This window comes from Bos grunniens, chromosome 18 (assembly GCF_055505025.1).
Source record: "Bos grunniens cultivar Pamir isolate PY7600 chromosome 18, Bosgru_T2T1.0, whole genome shotgun sequence".
Lineage (NCBI taxonomy): Eukaryota > Metazoa > Chordata > Mammalia > Artiodactyla > Bovidae > Bos > Bos grunniens.
The window spans coordinates 16,180,029-16,193,634 of NC_141182.1; the positions used below are offsets into that span (position 1 = coordinate 16,180,029).

Genomic DNA, 13,606 nt, shown 5'->3' on the forward strand with positions numbered 1-13,606 from the left:
GGCCATAGCGATAGACAGGATAGATCAAGTTGCCTGCTGTCAGGGAGTTGTTTTCTGGTAGGGATGAATAACAGTGAACATATAAGTAAATAAAATCAAGTAATTTCTAGAAATGACAAGTACTGTGAAGCAGACAAATAAGGCAAAGTAACAGAGGAGGGCTGCCATGGTAGAACATGAAGGCCTTTCTAAGGAAGGGATGATAGTTGAGACCTGCATGCAACAATCTAAAGGAAAAACATTCCAAGCAAGAGTGCAACAAGAGCAGAGGCCCTCTGATAGGAACATAGTTGGCATGTTCAAGGGACAGAGAGACCCCAGTGTGGCCAAAATGTGGTGAAGAAGAGAATAGAATGAGAAAATAGTAGGCTGGAGCTAGACTATGTAAGGACTTGTAGGCTGTTGTAAGCAGCTTGGTTCTTATTCTGTGAACAATGGGAATTCAGTGGAGAGTTTTAAACAGGGTGTCTGTGTGTATGCATGTGGGGGTGGTGGTGGAAGAGGGTGAGATCGTCTAATTTGCACCAATTTTGTCACCAAAATCCTGTAACCCTTCCCTTATACCATAATTGATAAAGTAATTGATAAAATACCTTAATCTTCTTCTCTTTTCATTTTTTAAATAATTATTTTAAATTTTTTTGGCTGCATCAGGTCTTAGTTCCTCAGGCTCACTAACTGGCTTGCTTGGGCTTAGTTGCTCTGTACCATGTAGGATCTTATTAATAGATCCTAACCAGGGATCAAACCCGCCTCTCCTGCATTGGAAGGCAGATTCTCAACCACTGGACCACTAGGAAGTAGTCCCATCTCTTTTCATTTCTATAGCAACATTCAGGATTGAAAAGTAACAATGGCAACAGTAACCATCACTTTAGGACATTGTGTATTCTATGTGAGAGGAGTCACTGAGTATGTATGCGTGCATGCTGACTTGCACAGTCGTGTTGCACAGTTGTGTCTGACTCTCTGCGACACCATGGACTGTAGCCCTTCAGATTCTCCTGTGCATAGAATTGTCCAGGCAGGAATACTGGAGTTGCTATTTCCTACTCTGTGGCAGATAGATTCTTTACCTCTGTGCCATCTTGGAGTCCTTCGAATATTTGTGTGTGTGTGTGTGTGTGTGTGTATGTATTCTTACATATTTTGTGAACCTAAAAGCAGAAAGTATTATAATATTATGAAGAATAATACCATTCAGAAATAGAATCTGTTAATTATTATTAGGAAGTTTTCAAAGAGACTTCATTGGTTTAGACAACAATTTTGGTGATTTGAAGAGAATTATGAAAATACAGAGAAAAGTAGTTCCAACTTTGTCACTTGGAAGAGAATTGTTGTGGTGGGACTGATCATGCAAAAATTTTTCTGTGAAAAGAAGTGGGGTGAAGGGTCCTACTTGGGCTAGGGTTAAAACCCTAAGCTCATTATGGTAGACGGTTTGTGAATTGGAAGTTTCTGAAATGCTGTTTTCACAATAGAAGTGTTCTTCAACCATCAAATAGTTCCCTAACCAGGTGCTTACTCTGATTCAACATGTTGTAGTAGGCATTTTAGATCTGAGTGCTCTGTCATGCAAATAGAAACAACATTGTCCCAAACGGGCCTGTGATTCGAAAAGAAGATACCTAATCGCCAGTTAGGATCTACAAATTACCTTTTATTTGGAATAATGTCTGCATTCTAATAGATGTATTCACTTGCTTTTTATTTAAAAACTCCAATTGTCCTCAAGATAATGGCACACCATAAGTTTACTTCTCCTTTTGATGAATAAATTTCATCCAAGAAAAATAAATTTTAATGTTTTTATTTGTTAGAAGTCTTGAGACTCTGAATAATTACTTTTTCTCATCTTTTTGAGTAACATCAACTTTTAAAGTTTTTATCAAATAAAAATAGAATTTATAGCATTATTAATGTGTATTTGTTTTTGTGGGGTTGTTCCATCATATTTTCTCTCATCTGTTCTTTTAAATCACATTGAGGACTGCCTGAAATGGCATTTTCATGATGACTCTGAGAACCATCCTTCTACTGTATGTTATTTACTGCTGATATATGTATTCTGGTGTTTCTTGCGTTCTGTCACACGTAAATTCTAGTGGCATATTGAATACCATAGAAAGAAGCTGACTGATGGTAAATCAAACATTTTACAGCATACTATTGGGAATGTTGGATTCATTACTATAAAGAAATTATGTTTGATCAGTATTTTCAGAGCCTAATACTGTAGTTTATTGGTGCTTCTTAATGTTAATTATATACAAGTTAAAATTGGGTTCATTTTAACAATGCATAATATATGCTACAGTGAATCTTTTCCACACAAAAAAGAATAATAAATGTCCAGCACTATGTTTGATTAGAACTATTAAGCCCAACAGCTTGTATTTAACACAGTGTTAATTATATAGTCAACTGGGTAGTTCATTCTCTACTGTAGAAGCTGTATATTAGAATAAAGCTATTTTGATGTATAAGGTGCCCAAGGAAAATTGGCTAACAAAAAAAGGGAAAGCTTTTTGCGGTGAAGATGTCGAATGAGCAATTTTAACTCACAGTCACTTTTTTTAGAGAATATGTAAGTTGGGTTTTTATTTTTAGTTCCTACTCTTCCCGTCATAGTTAAATGATGGAAAATGACTCTCAGTCCCTAAACTACTCTTATGCATCATTCAAAATAGCCCTGAAAGTCTAGCCCCTCTGGCCCTCTGGCAGTGGTGAGATTTATGGCTTTCCATTCCTTGGTATTCCATTACTCTGTCTACACCATCAAATTGATTAGTAGGCAAATGGAGAGGAAGGAAGGAGAGGAGACTGCTTAGAGCCAGCTGGTGTCCGTCATTTTAATGAACTGCTTAGAGGTGCTTAATGTTGTCCTTGGTTCTCCTTATTGTCAGTGACGATCAGATCTTTTAAAATGTTCCCCTCTCTTATTCTGTATTACAGGGTCCACTGGAAAATGATTTGGTTGTTTATGTAGCACTCATAGCAGAAAGCCAACGGTATGAAATCCAGATGGGTGGTATGTTCTTTTGACAGAGAGGGAAGGGGGTTGATTGCTTTAGGCTTATAATATTGTGTATGGTGGTAGAAATTAGTTTCATAGACCCCTTGACAGGGTTTCTAGGATGTCACTAATGTCACTTTAAGTGTCAGAACAACATTTTCATGTTTAAAAACAATTTTGTTTTAGATGGTGCAAATATTAAAGTCTGTGACCTGTGCCAGTGTTGCCCAGCATATAGTTTTGAGAAATTAATGCAAACAGATTATGGGGATCACCCCCCAAGTTAGTACTGACCTCACTGCCAGCCACCAGAGCTCACATCTGATGCTCTGTGAAGAACCTCCCCTGCCGCCCCCACAAAGAGGGCCTGTGGATTTCAGTGCAGATGACATATTGCTGGTATTTAACACATGATAAGACATTCCCAGCTAGCACAGTCTCTCACCTTTTCTCCTCCCCCTTCATCATTGTTTTTAATAAATGCAATATCTTTTTTTCCTTTTGTTCTCTAGCCTTCAAGTTTTCCTTAACACATATGGTATTCAGACTCAAACTCCTCAACAGGTGGAACCCATTCAGATCTGGGCCCAGCAGGAGCTGGTGAAAGTAAGTGATGCTGTTTCTTTACTGTCTCCTTTGTAGAGGTACTAGAGCATGATGATTACTTATAGTTAAGAAGCATAGCTAAAATCCAATTCTAAAATAAGGTCATTGATGCAAAAGTCTTATTTGGCAAAACTAATACAATTATGTAAAGTTTAAAAATAAAATAAAATTGGAAGAATAAAAAAAAAAAAAAGTAAAAAAAAAAAAAAAAGTCTTTGATTAAGCTGAGAGACCCACTTTATCAAACATTGTTACTAAAAAGCAACTGCATTGTGTGTGTGCATTATATTCATAGGTCTTGTTAATTCCACTCCTTGCTAAAGTGTTACTAACCTGGACTGACCAATTAAATAACAAATTAGCCTTAATATTAGTAGTGGTGTATCAAATTAACCTTTACATTTGATTGATTTTCCCTTTAACTATTAAAGAAATGTTCTCACCTAAATATTGTTGGTAATAACTACTGCCCTTTTTCTCTTGCCTTACTCTTTGAAGTGATTCCTATCTTCTTTGGTTTGCTGGTTCTCAATATAATTGTAAAGTGACAACTGAATTTATCTTTGATACAGTTACATACCTACTGGATTGAATTAAAAGTGGTGACTTTTGAGGCCTTCTGCATGCACTGCTCTACAGATGTATCCAGGAGTGCCTGAGTTTAGAAATATTCCTGCTCATTAGGGACAGGAAATTGTTGATCTCCACTAATTATTTAATAAACGACTGTTTTTATTTGGTAATTGTTAAAAGCAATACAGGAAAATTTCCACAGTGTTTGGTGGAAGTGTTTGGTTTGTTCAAGTGATCAAAGTGAAGTCAATAAAGTTGATATAAATGTTTTTGATTAAAGCCTTGACTTTACAAAAAGAATAAAAGTTTCGAGAAGTGAGGCGCACATTGCAGGGAAAATGCAAGGCCCCAGTGTTGTTGCTAATCAGACTGGACCTTACCCACTGGCCACAAAACCAGAGGTAACCCAGAGCACCAGCTCGTCAAAAGTCCTTAACAAATTTAGAATTTTTCTGCCCTAATTAAAGAGATAACGGCTGAAAATGCTAGGAACCCTAGAAGAGGTTAACACTTTAAAATCACACTAAGAAGTACATGGTGGAAAGCTGGGTTTCGTGGTAGAAGAGGCAAAAAGAGTCCAAGAGGAAAGTTAAGGATCCCCTAGGTAAGGAGAGGAGGCAGCATGGAAGGTCTGAAAATCCAAGGCTGTTACACTGTGCACTTATCATTCAGGTACAGGCTGTATTTGCTGATACACTTTTAAGGTCTCTCACTGAAAGCTCCAGACAAAGGTTATTATTCTTTGATAAACATGCCTTCAAAGCAAATTAACCTGAATCTGTTTTTTTCAGGCCAAATTTTGATATCAACAACTCTTTCCGTTAGAGTCTATACTCTACCAGACAACATGCAGTCAAGATTTAAAAGACCAACATGGCTCTAGATGACATGATTGTGGCATTTTATTCCTTCATCAGCAATACCTGCTCTATGCAGAGCACTATATGGGGCACGTAGACAAAATGACCCTGCCTGTGTTCTTAGTCAGTGAATTCTGAATCTCATGAGATGACAGAAAAAAAATTGTTAATGACAATCCACTTTGATTGTACTATGATAAATGTTAGTCCAAGGTGCTGAGGAATCACAGATGTGGTAGCAAGCATTCTGTTACAAAGTGAAGACTTATTGGGTTGGCCAAAAAGTTCCTTTGAATTTTTAAGTAAAAACAGAAGACACATTTTTTCATTTTCACCAAGAACTTGATTGAACAACGTAGCCACCATTTTGTTCTACTACCCTCTGCCATTTTTCAGGCAACTTCATAATTCTGTCTTCCCAGAACTTTTTATCTTTTTGAGCAAAGAACTTTTCCAGGCACCTTTCACAGTCTTCCAGGAAATTGAAATTATTTCCATTAACAGAATTTTTAAAGACAAAAATAAATGGAAATCTGAAGGTGCAGTGTCACAAATACAGCAAATCATAACTTCACAGCCAAGTTGTAGCAATTTTTACCTGGTCATCAAAAAAGCATGCAGTCTTCCGTTATCCTATGAGAGATTATGCATTTTCTGTTGACTAATTCTGGACACTTTTTGTCGAGTGCTGCTTTCAGTTTGTCTTACTGGGATCACTATTTATTGAAATTAATCATTTTGTTCTCCTGAAGGAGCTCATATAGAGGACTCCCTTCCAATCCCACCACATACACAGTGTAACCTTCTTTGGATGAAGGCTGGCCTTTGGTGTGGTTGGTGGTGGTTTTATTTTGCTTGCCCCACAGTCTCTTCCTTCCACATTATTGTACAGTTATATCCACTTTTCATTGCCTGTCACAATTTGTTTTAAAAACAGAACATTTTTGTTACATTTAAGTAAAGAATCACATGTGGAAATATGATCAAGAAGATTTTTCTTTTGCTTAACTTACATGGAACCCAAATGTCAAAATGATTAACATAACCAAGCTGGTGCTAATGATTTTCAGTGTTTGATTTAGATATTTTGAGTATGTTGGCTATCTCTTGTGTGGTATAACACTGTTTTCAGTTGATGTCTCAGTTTGATTGCTATCAACTTCAACTGGTCTACCCAACCGTGGAGTATCATCCAGTGAAAATCTCTACCATGAAACTTCAGAAACCACTTTTGACACGTTCAATCAATCATAGCACCTTCTCTATACACTGCACAACCATTTTCTTGCATTTCGGTTGTGTTTTTACTTTTCCTGCAATAATAAAGCATAATGGCTGAAAATGTTGCTTTTTTTTCCCTTCCATCCTCAGTATTAAAATGGCTACACAAAAATTGACCAATTTGCTAAGTTGTTTTTTTTTTTTTATGCACACTGATATGACAGCTGTCACAATACAATCCAACAGTTGTTTTGAATGAAGTTAGACAACTAAGTGCTACTAGAGTCATCTTACAGAAAAATTGAACAAAAGTTTTGGCCAACCCAAGAGAATGAAGTATTTCTGGGTTTCTGGGTGGTTTTGTCCCTACTGTATGTTTCAGCACATTAAGTGTTGTGAATGTATATAACATAGGAACAGTATTATCTGCATCCTGTAATACAGCGAGCATTCTGCATCTGATTACCTAATTGTCATAGACCTTCTGTGGCTCAGGAATTTAAGGAAGCTGCTTTTAATGTAATTGGGTAGTATTTAAAGATTTCCTTTCTACCTAGGTAAATACAAAGGAAGGGTATCTCCATCTCGTGCTGTGCCTGGCAGTTTCAGTGCAGCCTATACAGTAAAATGCTTTATAGAGAACTTTTTCTGTCTAGTTGGCTTTGTCTAAAACCACTACTATTCCAGAATTAATATGCACAGTACATGTGGCTCCAGAGGACGTTAACTTGCTTTCTCATTCATCCACCAAGTATTTTTTGAGCACCAGTTGTATGCCAGGCACAGTGCCAACTCAGGGGGTGCTATTCTCTAGGTATAGTCAGTGCAGAAGGAGAGAGACAGACCTAATTCTGACATACATGTGTGCATCATGACAAAATGAACAGAGAGCTCTGGTAATGGTGTTAATTTTGTGTATGTTGAGATTGATACTTGAAATCAGTTCAAATCATAGTCAGTAGATTGTGTAAAGACAGTTGGTTTTATTTTACATTTAAAAAAATTTAAGTTAGATGTCTGCCTCTCTTCAGGTACAAAAATAAATTCCAGACAGGTTAAAGATTTAAATATTTTTAGTGATTAAATATAAAATTACTAAAAGAAAAATTAGAACATTTTATAACTGTTGGAAGGGAAAGTCCAATCTTAGAGTAACACCAGTGCCAAAAAGCCATTAAGGAAGTGATTGACACATTTAAATAAATTTAGTCGTAGGTGGCATAAACAAGCAGCACATCAAAGGTGCTTGTGAAATTTCCTAGCAGAAAATTGTTTAGATTGAAATACCACATGCTGAAATGATGTTTGAATTAATATGCTGTCATTCTCACATTTCATAACAACATTGAAGATGAGCAAATTGAGTAAAATATTTGATAAAAGGAAAAAATGTATAGAACATACAAATAGCTATTAAATATATAGGAAAATGGTCAACCACAAAATATTTGAATACAGTTGTTTAAAATGAAATATCATTGTGACAAAAATGGCCTGTGCACTGTTAATGTACATGTAATTGGTCCATTATTTCTGGAGGGTGACCAACCTGGCATTATGTTTGAAAGAGAATATATATTCTCTTTGACTCTATCAAGTCTGGGAAATTATCCTGCAGAAGTAATACTACACTGACAAAAGGTGGTTACTGAATTGGTTTTGAAATAACAAAAAATTGGGAGCTACCTTCATCAGGTGAATCCATGTTAGTTTTAAATACGGTAAGGAGACCTCTTAATTGGATTAGGCACTCATCCTCTGGCACTGATTAACATCTAGTTCATTCTAGGTCTGTTTTTACTTTGTAGCAAAGAACAATACTAATTTTAAAAAACTGGAATACCAGATTATATAGTATATGAACCCATTTATGTAAATATATGCATGTGTGTGTGTGTGTGCGTGCGTGTGTGTGTGTGTATGATATGGGTATATATTTATCTTTGTACTGTTAAAAATATGTAACCATATTTTATACTTCCAGTGTTTCTTAGGGATCAAACAATAAATTACACTCCTTTTAACACATGCCAAAGTGAAAGAGTTGTTGCCTAAGGGATTGAGAGAGTAACAGGATCATTCCCTTGTAGGATATGGATTAAATTTTTCATAAAATTCATATAATCAGAAAAAGCAATAAAGATATTTTCTTGTTGGTAGGAAATAATTGAAGGTGGAAATCTAGTAGAAGTTATGTGGCCCTGATTTTTTAAACTTTAAATAGTGAAAAGTTTTATCACATAGGAAGCATCTGTCTCTCTGTGTTCTTGTGTGAATCAGGTAGAGCCATGCAAGTTGTAAATTTATGACATGATAATATAAGAACAGTGCTGAATTTTAGAATATTGCTAAATGGATCTCAAAAGTTTCACTCTCAAATCTCCCAGTGCCCCAGAATCTAAGTTGATGTCATTGGCTGTCTTGTTTTCCTGCAAGTCCGTTGAATAAAGTTTTCCCTGGCCTCTTTGGAAAAATCAGAAATTAGCAGGGCAGTAGTTGAGGTGGGGCAAAAAAAACGAAAAGCATTAATATTTGTCTGGCTCTGATTTACATATTTGTGTCTTACAGGCTTATTTCCATCTGGGTGTCAATGAAAAATTAGGACTCTGCGGAAGGCCAGATAGACCTATTGGCTGCCTCGGTACATCAAAGGTGCTCATGAAATTTCCTTATAGAGCAGTCTTCAGATTGTAATACCACAGACCAGAATGATGTTTGACCTGTTGTGCATCCATTTGCACGTTTCATCATACTTGTGCTAATTATCTCAATTATTATTTTCTACAAGTAAATAATTAGTTTTGTATGCTATCATGAACTCTTCTAAAAATAAATACGCATCTCACTGTTACTTCTAAGCATAGTAAGATATCTGATTGTAGTAGTATTTACTCAGATTTTTTCCATTACAATAGAGGTGAACTACTTTATCAGCATACTGATTCAATTAAGAAACTAAAATTTCTTGATATTATATAGATTTTATAAGATTATTTGCTTATTCAGAATAAACATCAGTTTTAATTTTTAAGACTGTAGTATTGTACCTTTGCCTTTCGTCTGTTTCATATATATGTGTGTATGGATATATGACTTTTTTTTTACTATTGCTTACAGATTTATCGCATTCTAGGAAAGACTGTGGTTTGTTACCCTATCATCTTTGACCTTAGTGATTTCTACATGTCTCAAGATGTTTTGCTACTGATAGATGACATAAAGGTAGCCTTTTAATTGAAGGGGATGTTTTTGTTTCTACTGATTTTATTGTATGTTAAATGAAGTGCTCCTGGGCCTATGCTACTGGATTAACACAGTATCAAATATGAAAGTTAAACAACATCTGCATAGTTTTGGGGAGTTAAACTACTTGCAGCCTTAGAATAATAGATGTATTCTGTTTTATATAAAGTTGTATGACTTTATTTGCTCTACCTTCTACAAATGGAATAAAAGGATTATATATATATTATAAAAGCAGAGGGGAAACTTTTGGAAACCAGGTTCATATAACAGTAAATTTATCTCTTTTTGAACAAAGGTGAGTTAGCAAAATGATTTTATTTATGAAGAATTTCAAATAAAACCTCACCTAACTCATAATACCCAGTCAGTTAAAATCTCCTTCATTCCCTTTTCCATTTGCAGAGTAGAGAAGCTTAGAGTCATGGCCTAGAGCATGAAGTCTGGAGCCAGATTTACTTGTTAAAATCTTGACTCCACTGTTTACCAGCTGTGTGATCTTGGACAAATTAGTTAACTTCTCTGTGTTCCTGTTTTCTCATCTATGTAACTGAACAGGACTGTCCTGAGGATTAGGAGTTAATACATGCAGAGCCCTCAGAATAGTGCCTGGTACATAGTGAAATGTTATGTGTGTGTTTGATGTGATAATGATGCTAATAGAAATTGAATCAAATAAAGAACTCTCCATGTTTCTGATGGTATATATAGATTCAGCCCAATCTCTCCTACCTACTGTAATATAAACTGTGGAGTGAGAATTAATCTTCTGGATGATAACCTTGGGTTGATTTTCCTTCCCTGAGACTACTCTTGAACTGTATTTGTTAGGCCTCAAAAAAAAAAAAAAAAAAGGCAAACAAGGCAACCTTAAGACATGTGTGATCTGGTGATCTGATTATTTTTAAGAACAAAGTTTAAAGTCAAAATGATTTCTAGCTTAACCTGAGTGTTATTAGAATGTTTCTACCCCTAAGTAGTCTATCTTATCCAGAGTTTGATTGTGAAATTATCTGGATATGTAAGAGTTTTGTTGGCTCTTTGCCACTAATGGTTAAGCATCCTGATCAACTCAGATACTGTGCCATTACATCCTACCTCATTCTTTGTTTTAACAGAATGCACTCCAGTTTATTAAGCAATACTGGAAAATGCATGGACGTCCACTTTTCCTTGTTCTCATCCGGGAAGACAATATAAGGTAGGCTGATGAAAGAAGTGAGGTGCATGCATCTCGCTGCCATTGTTACTGTGAACCCTTTGGAAGCAGGGCCTCCTTACACTTTTATATCCATCTCAGCATGTAACAGAGTGGTTTGCATATATAAAGGGCACTTAGTACTAGATTATTAATTTCTCATTCTGTTGTTAATATGCACATTTTATCTGTTTATATTTTTCAGAGGGAGCCGATTCAATCCCATATTAGATATGCTGGCAGCGTTTAAGAAAGGAATGGTTGGAGGAGTCAAAGTTCATGTTGATCGTCTACAGGTAGTCTTCTGAATTTCAGTGTTTCTTTTTCCAGCACAATTAATCCATAGGATCAACTATGTTTCTTAATTATATTCTTTGTAAGGTTTTTGTCTGAATGTTTTATTCTCTGTCTACCTTCCTATTCCCGTTGTCACCACCCTGTTTATCTGATCCTTCCCATCTGATGCTTGAGCAATTGCACTGGTTTCCCATCAGAATTTTAGACTTTAAAAGGTCATCTCTTACCTTACTTTTGCATCTGAGGAAGCTGGAGGCCAGAGTGGTGAAGTGACCTGTATAATCTCAGGTTCTTTGACTCCATGGTCCTGTGCTCTTTTCCCTACCCTACAGTGACATCCAACCTGGAGATAATGCTTGTTCCATTCAGATTTTACAGCTTTATTTTCACAGCTCCTAAATAACAGAATCCCTTTGTGGTTCCCTATTAGCCATAGCAGACTCTCTGCCTACAATTATCTCCTGCTAAACATTCTTTCTGCTTCAGCCAGTACAGCTTAATTACTGTGTTCTCAGCTTTTTGAGGTTCTGCCCCTTTCTGCTCACTCCATTTCCTCTGCCTGGAGTAGCCTCCTTTCTTTCAACGTCACTGGGCTTTGAAGTCTTACCGAACATTAAAGGCGAGTTCTGCAGAATCACTCAGACCAGAGAGGATACTTTTCTTTTTTAATATCCTTTTATGACCATTAACATAAACTATCCAAATTATAGTCCATTATGGGCTTAAATTTCTTATTTCCATTAAAAAGTTGTGATCATTTCATAGTCTTTTATATGGTAGGTTCACAGTATTGAGTAAGAAAGAGGAAAATTTATAAAGAGGGACCTATGTAAGTAACCTGGTAAATGGCATGTTTACATTCTCATTCACCATTGCTTGTGTTTTGTATACTCAATTGATTTTTATCTAAGTTTTTATCTTTTCCCCTTATTTTTTGTTTTGTCGTTTTGTATGTAATGCTTTCTGGGGCAATTTCCTTGATATTTAGCATGTAGCTCCTCTGCTGATGTTTGTGTTTTAGCTATCTTGTTTTTAATTTTCTCTTTTATAGTATGTTGTCCTTTTTTCCTGAATATTATATTTTGTCTTATCCTTCTAAGAATATTAACAGGATAGCTTTGGAAATCTTTCTTTTGTACATTATCTCTTTCAGGTTTCTTTTCTCTGTTTTCAGGGGGCTCAGTCTTTCATGTTGGAGTCGTTTGTCAGCTATCCCTTTATTTTTTTTTTATTTATTTATTTTTTCAACTACAATTTTATTTTATTTTTAAACTTTACAAAATTGTATTAGTTTTGCCAAATATCCCTTTATTTTTAAGAGTGAGAGAATAAAATGTTTATTGGAAGCTGTGTGTTTGGGAACAAGGATCATTGTCATGGTGAATTTACTTATAAGGTGAGCTAGTGGCAAGGACCAGTTTTGCTGGGGAAAACCCCAGGTGCCAATATCTGGGTGTTTTTTTCTTCTGGGTTTTTCAGGTTCCCAGAAAATAAACATCTAGCCTTCTGCTTGAAGGATGTACATTTTGCTTCCATGTCCTGAGAGCAGGGTTGGGTTAAGGAGCCAGGGTGTTACACTGTTCTGTATAGTATCAGAAACATCTCTCAGTTGTTGCTTTCTACCAATGCAGATTCAGAAGACAATGAAATGGTACATTATCAGATTGTATAGGATACTTACAACAGTACAGATTATTTTCACATAGGCAACACAAGTGGCTCAATCCTAACAGCGCAGATGCTAGACCGTGAGTTTGTGCAACACTGCACTTTGAAAGTCAGAGCAATGGATGACAGCTTCTCATCACTAAGCAGTGAAGCCTTTGTTCGTACCTACATCTTGGACATAAATGACAGCTTTCCGATTTTTAATCAATTCATTTATGAGTCTTTTACTTAAACTATTATTTAATCTTTATATCTTCTGCTCTCTGCTATGCACTAAACCATTGAGTACAGTCTTAACCAGAGAATAAGGCTCTTTTTATCTTTTAAAACTGAAACACTATACCCATTAAACAACCCCTCACACCCTCGAACCAGCCTTTGTCTTCTCTTTAGTATAGGAAATGGAAATGGCACCTGTGTACTTCTCTGGGCCTTTATTTAAGGCTCTTTCAAATGTCTTCAGCCCATGATCTATAGTCTCTCTCATCACTGGGCCTCAGCATCACTTCCTAGCTTCATCACCCAGGACATGTCTCCATGCAGCTAATTCTCAGTCCTGCTTTCCACTCCAAGAGTACTGAGTACTTTCCAAATCTTTAATGTGATTTATTTTTTTCCCTGTTCATGCTATTACTCTATTCTAGAACTGCTTTTTTTTTTTCCTTCTAAGTCATACACTTTAATTTTATAACTTAATCTCACCTCTTTAGTGAAGTCTCCAAGTCTGGAATTAATTTCTCCTTCCAGTGTGTTTCTGTGGCATTTTCCTTGAGCTTTGCTATAGCTCTTATTTTAGGTAGAACTAGTTTCTTAGGCCTGCTTCCCTGTGTGGATTGAAAACTCTTATTAGTCCAGGCTTTACTCATCTCTGCATTCTCAGAGTATTCTGCTCACTACTGTTCTCTCTGTAAGAAATATGTA

General features: G+C 36.0%; 1 protein-coding gene across 10 annotated transcripts in view; it reads left to right on the forward strand.

Annotated features, from left to right (window-relative positions):
- PHKB (phosphorylase kinase regulatory subunit beta) overlaps positions 1-13,606 on the forward strand; it is a 227,997-nt gene that overhangs the window by 172,080 nt on the left and 42,311 nt on the right. For all 10 annotated transcript variants that reach the window (XR_015145436.1, XR_015145437.1, XR_015145433.1 and 7 more), the window contains 6 exons: positions 2,959-3,014; positions 3,532-3,625; positions 8,848-8,931; positions 9,397-9,501; positions 10,641-10,723; positions 10,926-11,016. Coding sequence is in view for 5 of the 10 variants with exons in the window: in XM_086350564.1 (XP_086206690.1) it covers positions 2,959-3,014; positions 3,532-3,625; positions 8,848-8,931; positions 9,397-9,501; positions 10,641-10,723; positions 10,926-11,016 (513 nt within the window). In the remaining 5 variants the exon portion in view is untranslated. The remainder of the gene's footprint in view (positions 1-2,958; positions 3,015-3,531; positions 3,626-8,847; positions 8,932-9,396; positions 9,502-10,640; positions 10,724-10,925; positions 11,017-13,606) is intronic.